Source organism: Cygnus olor, chromosome 32 (genome assembly GCF_009769625.2).
Source record: "Cygnus olor isolate bCygOlo1 chromosome 32, bCygOlo1.pri.v2, whole genome shotgun sequence".
NCBI classification, from domain to species: Eukaryota; Metazoa; Chordata; class Aves; order Anseriformes; family Anatidae; genus Cygnus; species Cygnus olor.
The window spans coordinates 478,950-494,852 of NC_054089.1; the positions used below are offsets into that span (position 1 = coordinate 478,950).

The following is a 15,903-nucleotide window of genomic DNA, read 5'->3' on the forward strand; positions in this document are numbered from 1 at the left end:
TTCCTTTCCTTTCCTTCCTTTCCTTTCCTTTCCTTTCCTTTCCTTTCCTTTCCTTTCTTTCCTTTCCTTTCCTTTCCTTTCCTTTTTCCTTTCTTTCCTTTCCTTTCCTTTCCTTTCCTTTCCTTTCCTTTCCTTTCCTTTCCTTTCCTTTCCTTTCCTTTCCGTTTTCAGCACATGCTTAAGAATTGCCCTGTGTTTGCAGACATACCTGGATCTTGGTGGTATTATGATACTATGATTCTATCATTTTTTTCTCATACAGATCTTCTTGTGTCCTGTTCAAGATCAGGAAACAATTTAACAATTTCAGTTGAACTTTCTTCTCATTTTTATACTTCAGCTTTCCTGGCTGTTGGTCAACCTGTCAACAAGGATTTAGTGCTCTCAGGAGGAGACTGCTTTCTCTCTTTCCGTATCCAGATTATATAGAAGATTCGTGAAAAATGGATGTCCTAGAACTGCTATGTGTGGCAGTAGAATAGAAAGGTGTTTTGTTTTGTTTTGTTTTTTGGGGGGAAGTTTCTTTCCATATTTCCTGTTTTCCATCACAGAAATACAAGAACTACTGTTGACTGAAAATATCAGCCAAATAGCTTATTAACTTTAATCCAGATTTTATTATTGTTATTTTATATTATTATTTATATATTATTATTATTATTATTTATCATTATTATTTCTTTAAACAAAAACATGACTCTGGAAAGTTTATGAGGGCAAAGTGTGCCAATCTCCTTCATCGTTCTGATTTTTGAAGCTAGAAACACGATTGTTTCTAACCAAATTTGATTAAGCAGTGGAGTTTCTCAGAGATACAAAGTTTCTGTAAAGTCTGTGAAAAAAGAGTTGCTTGTTTCCCAAAAGAAAGACACAGATTTGTACTATACCAACAGAATTAATTTGAGTAGGGCTACATTCAGAATCAATTTCTCTGCAGTAACAGCATAGCTGAAGTTCTTTTGTTAGCTGAAATGCTTTCTGGGGAAATTAAATTAAATTAATTAAAAGAACACCCTAGGAACCTCCTCTGGCACATTTTATAGAAGGTGCAGGAATATCATCTTCACTCAGGCTGGATTTTACCCTATACTACTGGACCCACTTTCAAGCACTCTCCAAGATAATTAAAGAAAAACATATTTTTTATCTTTATACCAGAGCATGAAACACCACTGCATTTGTATTAAATCCTACAGTCACTTAGGAAGGGAGACTTTTGAAGAAACATAAGTGACGCTTAAAAACATCTTTCCAGAGGCAAAGCTGGAGAAACCACAAAGGAACTTGCTTGAAAATGAACCTCCTGAATGATGGAGCCCAGGATGACCATAAAGACCAGGTATATTTGGCTTATGTGGCAATACCTTGGTAGCAAATGGCATCTGCAACAATACTCCAGAAGCTCCCCGATGTTAGAGAAGATACAGTTCTTAATGACTCCAAAAGGCCCAGAGCCAAGCCAAGGACTTAACACTGGTTTTGTCTCCGTGATAGCATATTTAAGAAAGGGAAATAACTGCTGTGCCACAGCAAATGGGAGAGGAATGAGAAAACGTGTGAAAGAAAAAACCCTGCAGACACCAAGGTCAGTGAAGAAAGACGGCAGGAGGTGCTCCAGAGGCAGAGCAGAATTTTCTCTGCAGCCCATGGAGAGGTGCCTGGTGGAGCAGGCTGTCCCCCTGCACCCATGGGTCCCACAGCAGTGCAGATCTCCACACTACAGCCCGTAGAGGAGCCCCCAGTGGAGCAGGTGGATGTGGCCTGGAGGAGGCTGTGGCCCATGGAGAGCCCCCACAGGAGCAGAGCCCAGGCAGCACCTGCAGCCCATGGATTGGAGCCCATGGTGGATCAGGGGTTCTGGCATTAACTACTGCTTGCAGGGGACCTGTGTTGGAGCAGTCCACTCCTGAAGGATTGGCTCCACCTGGAGTACTGCATCTGGGTTTGGGGCCCCCAGCACAAGAAAGATGTGGACCTGTTAGAGAGAGTCCAGAGGAGGGCCACAAAGATGATCAGAAGGCTGGAGCACCTCTCATAAGAAGAAAGGCTGAGAGAGCTGGGGATGTTCAGCCTGGAGAAGATAAGGCTCCAGGGAGACCTCATTGTGGCCTTTCAATACTTAAGGGATCTTATAAAAAGGATAGAGAAGGACTCTTTACTCAGGTAGATTATGATAGGGTAAGAAGAAATTGTCTTAAAATAAAAGTTGGTAGATTTAGATTAGACATTAGAAGGAAATTCTTCACTGTAAGGGTAGTGGGGCACTGGAACAGGTTGCCAAGAGAATTTGCGTATGCCCCATCCCTGGAGGTGTTCAAGACCAGGTTGCATGAGGCCCTGGGCAACCTGATCCAATGTGTAAAAAAGCAGGCAAGGAGGGCAGGCAAGGAGGGCAGGCAAGGAGAGAGGCTAAGCAAGGACCTGCTGGTCAAAGTTTTCAGGTCTCAGCTGAATGATTATGCTCCCTCTACCGTCCAGAAAGTTGAACCTTCCTTGACTGGCAACTCTGCGTCTTGAATAGTAGCTCTACAAAATGACTGACCCTTCCTAGGGGCCACAAAACAAATAAACACAAAAACAAACAAAACAGCAACAGTAACAATAGTGTTTTAAATCTTAGTGCAATCTCATGTCAGTGACACAAAGAATACATTCCACCTGTAAGTGAAGGGGAATTAAGCTCTGTTTAGGAGTTCATTAATTTTTTCTCTGTCTAGGATATGATTCTTGTAAATCAAGATATTTCCCTGCTCTCTACAGATCTTAACTTTCCCTCTCTCTAATACATAAAGAAAGCTGGTATAATTGAATCATAAGGTTTAACATTTCTAAATTACTTCGATTTCCTACATGGTCTTTGAGCAGTATATTCATGCTTCTAATTTCAAATCGTCCTCATGGGTAATGGACTCAAGCAACATCCCTTATTCTGTTTTCTCCTCTTCTGTTCATGCTGTTTTCTCAGTTTAATTGCAGCAATTGTCAGGAAGTCATACAAGAACATGAGTTGCACTGAACAGGTACACCGGTGTTTGAAAGTTGCACTTTGGATCTAGGTGTGTGGGCAAATTCCACCTTTAGATATCTCTTACCATAGATTGTCGGACCCAAAGGTAATAAGTTGCTAGTGGTGAAAGTTCAGTCTTTAATAGCTGTTAGCTTGAGTGAGCAAGTTACTAAAGTCTACACCCTCTATAGATATGGAAAACAAAAGTACATATGCTCAGGCAATACAAGTCAACCGCAAAGATTCCTTACTTCTGTAACACATGCTGAATTTAAAATGGATACTTTGAATGTTCTTATTCAGGTAAGGAATTAAATTCTGGCTGAAACAGAACTGTGCACTATTAAGTTTTTGGAATGTTTTGTATGAATATTGAGACAGTCTTTTGCTATTTACAGTCTCCAGGGAATGATTTTGGTCTGGATTTAAGATGGCTCCTTTCTTGCCTGGATCAATGGGAATATATTATTGTCTTTTGTGGGTGACATTTTAAAGAATTTGTTAAAGATTGTTTAAGGTCCTTCTATAATATGAAGATTAAAATAATCTGCTTTCTTAAGAGTTTATAATGCATAAATCTAATCCATGATTATGGTTTTCATCAGATGCTATCTACTAGCAACCTTTATTAAAGAGATTTGTTGCTGAAATGCTACTTTTTATTTGCTAGGTTGCTCGAAAGAGAAAGTTTTCCAAAACTCTTGTGGTGGTTGGGGGTTGGGCTGAGGGCTGTAACTCACTGATTTGGAAACATATTTCCATTTATGAAAGCAAAATTGCTCTTTTTGTGTCAGAAATAGAGACTTGTTATACCTACTTGTCTAGTAGGTATATAAAAATATGATTTATTATACATACGACAACATAGATCATCTTTGTTAATGAAATACAACTGAGGTATAAATTTATTCTGTAAATAATCAATACAGAAGATACAGATTTGTATATTCATATATGTATAAGCAATAAATCTTTGCTAATTTTTCCAGATACTGGTACAAATCAGTGAACAATTTTCTCTTTCTCCTTCCTTCTTTTTTCCTTTTTTTTCTTTCTCCTTCCTTCTTTTATCTTTTTCTTTTTTTTCTTTTTCTTTTTTTTTCTTTTTTCCTTCTTTCTCTCTCTCTCTCTCTTTCTTTCTTTCTTTCTTTCTTTTTTTAATAAAAGCTGATGTATGAGCCTTTAGCTTTATTTGGAGCAGTGTAAATCAGAAATAAATAAAAGTAAGACACAAAAAGCTCAGTAGTTTAGCTGCAGCTTTTAATATTTTTATTCTTCCTTCCTTCAGTCTAGATCTCAGTAAAGCTAACTTTGCATTCCAGCAAACAGTTGGTAGTTCAACAGAAATAGCAATGAGTGAGTGCAGACTACAACCATGGGCGTAACATTCGGCGGTTTCAATTCCTAGCTTCCTTTTAAACTCTTTACTGCTTCATGTTTTTCTAATGTTAGGAAAGAAAAAATGCACATGGGTTAGCTTTCACAAAGAAGTGAGCACTGTGTATATTCTGCAGTCCTTGCATATGGACAGTAATGCTTTTAGGCTCTAAAGAAACCAGTCCCTTCCCATGCATAGTTATGTGAGGCTGTGCTATGAGTAGTCTTGGCTGGACTAAATTATTTTTAGAGCTCATAGGGAAAGCTCTGATCAGAGGAAGGTACTTACATTTTATATTATATATGTATATATAAACAGTGGGTGAGATTCCTAGATTTGCGTGTCAGTGTATCATCTCTGACTTTCTTCACAGTAACCCAATTGGTCACTTTGTCTTACCTATATATTTCTATCCAAGGATGTGTATATAGTTAGTTAGCTCATAGAAAGGAGGTCAGTTCTACTCATAGCTACTTTTACTGAATGTATGGGCCTGGAATAATGATTTAAAAGCTAATTCATTAGGAATTTCCCAAGCTGAATGCTTGCAATTCTTGATTTCAAATGGCACACATGTCTGCTAAAGTTAGAAATAATTATTTTATTCACAAAAGAAAAAAAAAAAAACATGATTTTGTTGTTGTTGTTGTCTTCTGTCATTTTTAAACATTATTTCTAGAAACCCTAGCTCCTTCCTCCATCAGGAAATTAACAACAACAGAAGTTTTCACCAAGCAGGATCAAGTGGAGAAACAATATATGGAATTTCAGTGCAGAACAGGTGTCTTTTAGTGGGACTTAGAAATGAAGCTGCTTTTTTCATGACTTCTGCCTGCCTCATGGTGTCACTTGCCTGAAGTTAGATACATCTTGTTGGGTTTATATTTAGTCTCTCATCATCTAGAAAATATATTGGCATCCAGACTAGAGGTTTCCTGAACACATAGTGTCTAAGGGACCCTTGGAGGTCAGGCCTGTGAAATGCACTTAAGATCCAATATAATGTCCTCCTAAGTCTCAGAAATATCACTCTTTCTCTGCTAGCAAGTAAAAGTCTTGGAAACATAAATTAATTGATCATTTTCCATTTAAAACAGCTTATTCATTCACTGTCTTAGTTTCGTTCAAGTTGGAATTCATCCTAAACACCTTTAAGGATTTGTCCTTGTGTCACTCCATACACAGTAACATAAATATACATATATATGTAAACATATGGCACTGGTTCTTGTGTCGGTCTTCTAATTTTCCATTCTGTGTTTGAAAATATTACAGGAATCTGGTAAGATTTGCCCCGCAAGTGTTGCTTATTGATGCCTTCCAAACGATGGGTTCCAGATTTCAGTATGCAATGACTCTTCACATCATTATTTTCCTACAGATAGCTCATTTGGTCACAGGTAAGTCTGTGTTCTGTTCTAATCCGAATTTGATTTTGAAAAGATAATAATTTCCAGAACAGTTAAAGGAGAGGAGAAGAGAAGAAGAGAAGAGAAGGGAAGAGAAGAGAAGGGAAGAGAAGAGAAGAGAAGGGAAGAGAAGAGAAGAGAAGGGAAGAGAAGAGAAGAGAAGAGAAGAGAAGAGAAGAGAAGGGTAGAGAAGAGGAGAAGAAAAGAGGAGAAAAGAGAAGAGAAGAGGAGAAGAGAAGAGAAGAGAAGAGAAGAGGAGAAGAGAAGAGAAGAGAAGAGCAGAGGATAAGAGAGGAGAGGAGAGGATAGGATAGGAGAGGAGAGGAGAGGAGAGATGGGGATGGAGAGGAGAGGAGAGAGAGGAGAGAGAGGAAGGAGGAGAGAGAGGAGAGGAGAGAGAGGAGAGGAGAGGAGAGAGGGAGAGAAAGAGAAGAGAAAGAGAGAAAGAAGAGAAAGCAAGAGAAAAGAAGAGAAGAGAAGAGAAGAGAAGAGAAGAAGAGAAGAGAAGAGAGAAAGAGAAAGAAATAGAAGAGAGAGAAGAGAAGAGAAAGAAGATAAGAGAAGAGAGAAGAGAAGAGAAGAGAAGAGAAGGAAGAGAAAGAGAAAGAGAAAGAAAGGAAAGAAAGGAAGAGAAGGAAGGAAAGGAAGGAAAGGAAAGGAAAGGAAAGGAAAGGAAAGGAAAAGGAAAGGAAAGGAAAAAGGAAAGGAAAGGAAGGAAAAGGAAAGGAAAGAAGAAAGGAAAGAGAAAGAATAGGAAAGGAAAAGAAAAGAAAAGAAAAGAAAAGAAAAGAAAAGAAAAGAAAAGAAAAGAAAAGAAAAGAAAAGAAAAGAAAAGAAAAGAAAAGAAAAGAAAAGAAAAGAAAAGAAAAGGAAAGGAAAGGAAAGGAAAGGAAAGGAAAGGAAAGGAAAGGAAAGGAAAAAGAAAAGAAATAATTACAGACTTGTGTATGTTTTTTGTCAATGAGTATTTTATTTTTCAATACATTTGTAGCTATACTTTTTATATAGACACACACCATTCCCTCCACTCATTTTCTGAAGCTGAAACCAGAGTAGCATTATATGAAATCGTAATATACTCCATTCATGCACCTTATACAATGTCTAAGCAATATTAAAGACTCACTTAAAACTTCAATATAGGATTAAAATTAGATTTACTGGCCTTACATACCTGTTTATAAGGTACTTTCCATTCTCTGTTTTGGAGTTGTTGTGTTTTTTGTTTTTGTTTTTGTTTTCAGCTCAGCTGGCCCTGTCACTTTATCAAGCTGAGAAAGCCAAGAACTGCCTATTTTAGAGTGGTTGAATAGGAAAGTAAACTCTGTAAAGGGCCAATGGTAATTTTGCAGTTTAACATCAAGATTCATTTTTTTTTTCATAAATGACCATATTTCAACAAGTAGACTATATATGAAATGAAATGTACTTACTGTGGTGTGTTTCATCACTAAACACAGTTGTCCTAGTGAAAATATTATGGACATCTGATGTTAGGTAAATGGCAGACTCTCACCTTTTGAATTCCAGCTTCACAAAATGATCTTATCTTTCTGCATGGTAGACATGCCTTTTCTACCTCTGAATTTGCTTACAAACTGAGCTCAGTATTTCCAACAACACCTCCCTCAGGTTATACTACGCTCTGAGCAGATAAGTGGTAGTGGTGAAGGATGGCAGAGGATGAAAAATCACACAAAAAAAAGTGCTTTTATATGATCATGTGGACCTACAGAGATGTGATCTGATTACTGCTGTGGGATGTCTTCCACTTCATTTGTTTGGTTTCACTAGTCCCTGATTTTATAGTGTGAGATTATGGAACTTGCTCTTGAGATAACATCCTGATTGACAGCATTTTCTGATGAACTGTATAGAATAGTTCCTTTTTATTACATTCACAAATCTGATATTACAGTTTCCTATTGGAAGTGCTAATGAGAACATCTGTGACACTCAATATTTACATCTATGTCTTCTTGCAGGCCAGTTTAAAATTATACCTCCTGACAATCCTGTTATTGGAGTCATTGGGAAAGGCGTCACCTTGCCCTGTCAGCTGGAAGCTAAGACAACCCCCGAGAGACTTTTTGTTCAGTGGATATTTACTGGAAAATCCCAGAGAATTGATGTGACCACCTATGATGGAAAAAACAAACAAAATCCAATTAGTGAGGATAAGGCATACCAGGGCAGGACAAATTTCTTTCAGACTGAATTTAATAAGGGTAATGTGTCTCTTCACCTGAAAAATGTCATGCTCTCTGATGAAGGGAAATACACCTGCAGTATCTTTCTGGAGAATTGGTATGATGAAGTGGTGGTTGATCTGAATGTGGCAGGTGAGTGGAGTGTCAGATGTTTGCTACTTCTTCCTCGGTCCAGTTTTATAACGTCACTAAGGACTGTGGAGTATGAACAGGTTGGATTCATTTCATCTACCCTTAGCCTAGCTTTTTTGCCAGCAGAATTTGAATAGTAACATAAATTGTTTTAATGTCTTACACCTCAGCTTTAAAATGTTAAAGGTAGCAGAGATGAATCTTGCAATAAAGCAAGCCTGTTTTTTGCAGAGGTGAAGTAACTGAAGCCTGACTGTGACTGCATTTGTTACTACAACCCTTTTCTCTTGCTCTAGCCCTCATTTTCTCTCATCTCTTTTTTTTCTCCAGTACTCCAGTCTTTATCTGTTGATGACGTCATCCAACTATGTCTTAGCAACAAATTTCCAGCCAGTGATATTATGCTTCTCTCTTTCTTACTTTCTTTCTTTCTTTCTTTCATTTTCTTTCTTTCTTTCTTTCTCTTTCTCTTTCTTTCTTTCCTTCTTCCTTCCTTCCTTCCTTCCTACCTTCCTTCCTTCCTTCCTCCCTTCCTTATTTCCCTATTTCCTTATTTCAAGTTGTTCATGGAAATATCAAAAATCAGTCCAAAGATCTGTCTTTATCAGGACTGTAAAAGACATGTTGCAAAAGGGTCCCATTCTAATGTAACACAGGAAGAGCTATTTACCAGCAAATTAATGAGAACTAAAATTCCAAATCTGTTGAATTCACACACTAGACAAGATCTTCCCATTATGCACTGTTTGGTCAGCGAACATTTAATTTCCTGTTTGTTTCAGTTTTCTTGTTTGCTGTTCTATAGCTAAAGGTGATGAGACTTCCATCTTCCTGGATGGTCACGTCGGTCAGGGCATTGGCCTCACTTGCAAATCACAGGGATGGTTTCCAGAGCCCGAGGTAGTTTGGCTGGACAGTAAAGGACAGACGCGGAAAGAGAAAGTGATCACCCAAAGAACAAAGACTTCTTCAGGCATTTTTGATGTTGTAACTTCCATGAACCTAGAACCAGGATCTGACAAAGAAGTCTCCTGCAGAATAGTCAATAACCTACTCAACACTGCATGTGAATCCCGAGTCCTGCTATCAGGTGAGTGACCACAAGGGTCAATTTCTGTGAGGACCTGTCTGTTGTCTCTCCATTGACCCTGGAGAGATCTTGGACATCCAGCCCAGACATAAATGACAAGTACTTAGGTGGATAACATAGTAAGAAGTCTATCTTTATGCTTTAGATTACTCGTTATATTCAAGATGCATCATAGCTATAAATACTAATGCAGTCATTAGCAGACACCCAAGCTGTCACTGTGAAAATTTTGAGAGGGAAATATTTTGAAGCACTAATGGGGAAAGCAACGCTCCTACAATGCTGCCAGGATAACCAGCACAGTGACTTGAGACAGCTGGTTCATATTGATAGGAAATACTGAATGTCTTCTCCCATCACCTTTTGTCTCCCTGACACCTCCATGATTACTCTGAGCTTCAGCATGTGCCTCTATCCAGTTTGGATTCCTCATCTGCAAAGTAGGCAATTTTATTTCAAAAGGAAAGAGGAGAGGAATCTTTAGCTTTTTTCCCACCTGAAATACCATTACAGATGGCTCTTCTTTGCTGAAAAACTCATCTATTCTATAGTTAAAATACTGCACCTAGATGGGCTGCTCAACACATTGTTCTTATGAAGAGGTGACTTCTCCAACATGCCTCTATCCATGGCAGTCTGAGTCTGAATGAATATGGCATATGCACTGTAGGATCATAGTTTGACTGCCTTCACATGGACATTAATATTGACTCTGATAGCCTAGAATAGCTGGCAAAGCAGTATATGGATGTTTTGGAATTGAGGGGAGATCTTTAACCTTCATGAGTGACAGGAAGAGCTAATAAAAGATACATTACAGCAAATACATTGGCAGTAGACACATATCTTTGACCATTGGACCTGTCTTAGCTGTTTCACAATCATTAATTGAATGTAACACCTTCTATGCTTTACAGATGTCTTCTTTCCATCCACTTCACCTTGGATGACTGCCTTCATCGTAATTTTATGTTTCAGTATTGCTGTTATTGCTGCTGTGGGTGCTAAACTGAAGGGTAAGTATATCCACCTACAACAGCTGATGCAGAAGTTTTAATCTACAATGTAAAACACAGTTAATAAAAACTTAACGTTTTAACATCACATTCAGAAAGAAATATATGGGAATTGAGAGGGACAGAGGAAAAAAAAAGACACATATAGTTAAAAGTTGAATATGTTTGGGGTCTGCATCTGTGTGAATGCACAGAACATCCTTAAGAGGGAGGTAACTACTATGAGACACAATTTTGTGTGATTACAAATATTTACAGGCACAGTATATGATTTTTGCTTTTAGAGTAGTGGATTTTTGAAAGAAAACTCTTTTTGGAAGTATGCTATGATATTTTCAATAGACTCATTGTCTTGGGGAAAAAATAATTTTTTTTCTTGTTTTTCCAGTTAATACTACAAGAAGACAAAAAGCAGGTGAGTAATGAGGAAATTAAATATAAAGCCCCACAAATCTTTTTTAGAAGAAAATGGTATGATAATAATGTGGTCGTGATCAGTATTGAGGTACTCCAGTTTTGGAATGTGCCAAGATGAAGTGGGGTTTTTGGACACTGATCAGCTTTGAGTACTGCCACTGATACTTTATCAGGGAGTTTTGCTTCCTCCACTTACACACAGATCTAATGAATCCAATATAAAGACTTTTTATTGAAATGCCTGCCTACTTGTATGTGGGAGTTGTCCTTGTCTCTAACACAATGAGGTAATAGCAGAGCTTCCTCTGTAAGTGCATGACATTGTTCCCATTCCAGTAGCTCATTTTTCTTTGGGCATTTCTAAAGTTTTCCGGTAATGAAATACACCTATGTTAAAATATATTAGTTGTTCTACGGTACCCATGGGTTCAACTTCCAAATAGCATTTCAGACTTTTGACTGATATCATTAATTTTCTATTGTTTTGAGATAATGAATGTTTAATTCAATAATTAATGTTTGTGTGTGTGTGTGTGTGTGTGTTGTTTTATTCTCAGAAACAAGGACGAACGAACTTAAAACAGGTAAATACCCCTTGAAAACTATCAGGACATCTTGGAAACATAAAATCACATACACTGTTCTAGGGTATTTTGATATTTCTAGATGTGAATCTCAGAAGTAGTATTCCCTATCTACATAATGGATTGTCCCTTATAATTAGATGTTATTGACCCCTCCATAGGTAGCTTGAAGCAGAATTAATCACTCAGGGTAATACTTTAATTCCTGAAAGATGGTGAAGGGACTGATACACTGTGGACTAGTATGATTGCATAAATAACTCAAGGTATAACCTTCTTTATTCTGTAAATGCAATGAAAATGCCATTGTTCTATAAGATGTTTATGATCCAATTTTTCATATCTGGTTTAATCTGCTTATAATTCCCAAAATTGCGAGAGATTTTGTTGTTGTGTCTCTTTGCTTGTTAGTTTTCTATATAATAAACCTTGAACTGTTTACTACTAAATTGCATCCCATGGATTTAAATCAGTTCTTCTAGTCCAGACAGTCTAGCCTGAATAAACAAGTAACAATTCCTGTTGCAATTTCTGCAAATGTCCATGTTATCAGCACATATTTCTTGTCTAAACCAAAGAATGATAACACAAATCAAGAAGGCCCCAGACATATTCTAGAGGATCTCAGTTTTCTCATTTTGGCCTTTCAACTTACTAGTAAGATTCAATTTACTGAAGCCTCTAAAATAATAGAAGTCTCTGTGTCTTCCTTTGTTCTCTTTGGGATCAGGTACAAGAAACAGGAACATTTGGAGAGAAATCAGATTCAAACCGCCTGAGAAAGCTATTGCTGGGGAGATTTGATGGGGAGAGAGGGTGTGTGGATTTCCTACTTGGACTGTAATGGACGTGTAAAGTAGCTAGACGAGATTGAGACATTCATCTGGTAGACACCTAAAAGAGGCCAGAGGAACATAATTTCATCTTTTTAACTGGCTGTGATGTCTCCTCAGAATTTGTGTGTTAAGTTACCTAGTTTTCATTTGACTTCATGATTGTCCATGCAACTTAACCTTCTTTACTTCACTAAATAGATTAGGTTGATTATAACTGTTCCTATGTTAAAATGTTATGGAAGAAAAAGTATTCAAGAAAAAAAATTAATTTCACTTTTAAAATATGATACTGGAATAGACACAGAAATGATCATATATAATTTCTTTCAGAAAAAAGCAATTTGGAGGGACAATTAGGTAAGAACCTGGTTGTCATGTTCCTTTTAGTACTTCTAGTATGCATGCTACTTAAATCCCCAATAAAGCAAATTAGATGTACAATATTTTGATATTAATTATTTCTGGTTGTTTCTGTTCCCTTTAAGAAAAGTTATTGTGGCTTGATTTCATGTTAGATTATAAATTCAAAGATTCAAAGAATCCATAAGATCCATTTCCCATGAACATGTTGAAATTAGTAATTGAGTGCAATGACAAAATTTTAAAGCTTCTCTGATAATTTTTAACTTCTAAATTAAACCAACTGTCCAGCCCAGTAATGGTTTTGTTTCTGTTTTTGTTCTTTTTACCCCCATTGGTCAACTTAGAGGCACAGAAGAACACATTCAAAGGAGGTAAATAAAACACGGCAATTAAGACAATTTTTTATCAAAACTTACAAGTGGATATATACATGAGAATGAAAATAAACTACTTAATTAGAAAACATGACAGCTTATTTCTAGTTAAATGGTTATTCTATTTCATTTTTAGCCACTGCTAAAAATACTATAGAGCATGGTTTTATTTATAAGAGTCTTGTGATGTTTTTCTGCCTCTGTGTAATCTTTTTGCCTGGAGTCTTACTGGCTCTACTGGGATTTCTTGAACAGCTCTTACAGCTCTTGTTCTTTCTCACTTTCTGGTCAAATCATTAAAACAGCTGTAACTAGCATCACAAAGACAAAATGAATGCATTGGTCTCCAGAGAAACACTGACTTGAAAGTTTAACTACCTATCAAATAAGTTCTAAGGAAAATGCTGTTTACATTTTTTCCTTTTTTTTCCCCCTTTTTTTTTCTGCATTGCTTACTGACCCTCCACCAAGATACTTGGAGAGTGAGAAATCTCCTTGCGATTTCATTTCACTTATTAAAGCTATTCTTTTGCAGCAACCTCTGAGAACATAAAGCAACTCGGTAAGAAAACATCTTGTATAAATATTATATTCTTGTGAACCTTACAAAAAATAAAGAAAGTGTTCAGATCGGTCTGACTATGTCATCCCTGGGGGTGAGGGGAATGCCAATATCTCATCACAGTGCAGTTATATTTCCCCCTCCAAGCAGATGTAACAAGGCATGCTGTAAAACCTACCTGAAATGTGAATAATCCTCCTTGCCAGAAGCTTTTATACCTAAAGTTACAATAAATTTACAGACACCCATAACATTTTGTGAGTTGTTTCACTACAAATCATGTCTACCCAAATCATGGAATTGACAGCAAAGAAGGAATTAATTTCCTCCATGCAACCCCAGGGGCTGACTTAATATTCTCTAAAATGCTTGCTAAATGCAAGAAAATTGAGACTGTAGAGGCCCAGTTTCTGTCCTTCACCTTGCAACCAAGTCCCAAAAATTCAAACTGCAGAAATGCAAAATAGGATTAATATTGACTTGTGCTGTAGCTTGTCTTCTATGCTGTGGGTATGTCTAACATTGAAAAACTGAACCAGAAGAGAGAAAACCGTCACAAAATTAGTGTCAATAACTAGAACATCTTTTCCTTTCAGATCGACTAAAAGATGACTTGGGTAAGTGGTTTAAAATTTTTATTTTATTGCAATATATACTGCTGCTTTAGGTAGAATAAAGTCAACCCTGGGACAGTATCACAGTGATAACAATATAAGCATAAGGCAGAAATAATACAGGCTGAAAAGTATCTAACTGCCCTACAGAATCATAAAGTGCTATTGTCTCTTTCCTTTCTGCAGACTTCTGGGAAGCCCGGAGCCATGCAGGTAAGCTGACAGAAAAAAAGGGTGTGAGCTGCACATGGGTCAGGGCAAACCCAAACAGGAGTACAGGCTGGGAGAAGAACTCATTGAGAGCAGCCTTTTGGAGAAGGACTTCGGGATTCTGCTGGACTAAAGGCTCAGCATGAGCCAGCAGTGCACACTTGCAGCCCAGAAGGCAAAATGTATCCTGGGCTGCATCAAAAGAGGAGTGTTTATCCAACACTGTGATATGCTGTCACCTGTGTGGGATAAAAGGAAATGAGGGTAGGATGGGACAGTTGGGAAGACTGAGAAAAGGAGTTGCTGAAAAGTGTTGATGTAAAAGGCTGCATGTGGACATCATTCCAGAGAGGATGGATGGCCACATGGAAAAGAGAAAGCAAGAAATTTATTGTGAAGTGAGTGAAGAGAGAGAGAGTTGACTGGATTTACACCCCGAGAGAGTACATGGCTATGAGAGCTTGAAAGGTGCCTGTTGGTTCCTCAGTGACTGTTGCATGCCCTGTTTGGGGGAATGTTTCAATTCTTTGTTGAATCACACCAGGACTGCTCAGACCCTCAAAGGCTTCAACCCATAGTCCCCTACAGAGACAGGTCCTTGAGTCACTCTGCTTATTGGATTCTTCTTGTTTTCTCCTCCAGTTTTCATTACTGTGAATCCTGACTGCCGAGTCCTAGAGCTCCCAGTGCCGGGGGCTCCAAAAGTTGAGGACACCTCATCTGAGCCTGCTGGCCTGAACAGTCCCTCCACAGTCCCTGTCCTGGTGGGGAAGGAAGGGTTTACTGCTGGGAAACACTACTGGGAGGTGGAGGTGGGCCAGCAGCAGGACTGGGTGCTGGGGGTCGTGAGGGAGAAAGAGAGGCAAGAGGAGGAAGGGACAAATGCTGGTGAGGACTTCTGGGCTCTGCACAGATCTGAGGGAGAGTTATTCTCTAGCAAGGAAAACAGCAAGATTGAGATGAAGAATATGGGTTGCACTGTGATTGGTGTGCTTCTGGACTTGGAGGAAGCACAAGTCAAATTTTATGAAGCAGAGCAGACGAATGTCATAGTGAAAATCCCTATAAGCCTTGGAAAGGAACATGCAGAAATGTTTTACCCATTTCTGTCCAAAGACGAAGGGACAGTCAAACCTGTTTGCCATCAGCAAAAAATTCCTGTTCCATTAAAGGCTCTATAAATTGGACTCTCAGATTTAATGGATTAGGGAAAGACAGTTCAGTTGAAGGTATAAGGGAAAATTTAAGAACTAATATTTCAGTAATGTAAAATTAAAAGAGAAGAAAATTGTGTTTAAAACAGGAAAAAAAATCAAGAAAGGAAAAAAGAAATGGGTAGTATAAACAAGATTGGGATCATATTCAGAAAACTCTGGGTAGCTATTTGAGCTCCCTTTACAGGACATGAAAGTCTTATGAGTACAGCAACAGATTCAGTTGATTAAAGAGAGTAGCAATTTAGGTGGTGCTATATAGTCTGCCTTTCCTACAGTTTGCTCTAGAAGGATTTGCATCATTTTTTTAATTTTTACTTTTGTCATAACTGTCAGCTGGAAGCATCTCAAACAGCACCACCTAAATTACTAGGCAACATGACTTGTGCTCCCTGTTCTGCATTTAAGTTCAATGCCATCTGTAAAGTTAGGCAAGTGAAATTTCACCTTTTTTATAACAAGAAAATAAATAAATCTTCCTTGGAGA

At 37.9% G+C, this 15,903-nt stretch overlaps 1 protein-coding gene across 1 annotated transcript; it reads left to right on the forward strand.

The window, feature by feature from the left end:
- The first annotated feature begins 5,712 nt into the window (after positions 1 to 5,712).
- On the forward strand, positions 5,713 to 15,383 carry LOC121062560 (butyrophilin subfamily 3 member A2-like). The gene is made up of 8 exons (XM_040542601.1): positions 5,713 to 5,785; positions 7,780 to 8,136; positions 8,942 to 9,226; positions 10,144 to 10,242; positions 10,631 to 10,657; positions 13,975 to 13,995; positions 14,179 to 14,205; positions 14,845 to 15,383. The coding sequence occupies exons 1-8, from the start codon at positions 5,713 to 5,715 to the stop codon at positions 15,381 to 15,383; spliced, it is 1,428 nt and encodes a 475-aa protein (XP_040398535.1).
- Positions 15,384 to 15,903: the final 520 nt, after the last annotated feature.

What these genes read in the sequence shown, in the direction of transcription:
- LOC121062560 (XM_040542601.1), top strand. Translation starts at nt 5,713, where the DNA reads ATGGGTTCCAGATTTCAGTATGCAATGACTCTTCACATCATTATTTTC. An exon ending in ATCCCGAGTCCTGCTATCAG is followed by an intron (nt 9,227 to 10,143) that starts GTGAGTGACCAC and finishes TATGCTTTACAG; the next exon opens with ATGTCTTCTTTCCATCCACT. An exon ending in GGAAGCCCGGAGCCATGCAG is followed by an intron (nt 14,206 to 14,844) that starts GTAAGCTGACAG and finishes TTTCTCCTCCAG; the next exon opens with TTTTCATTACTGTGAATCCT.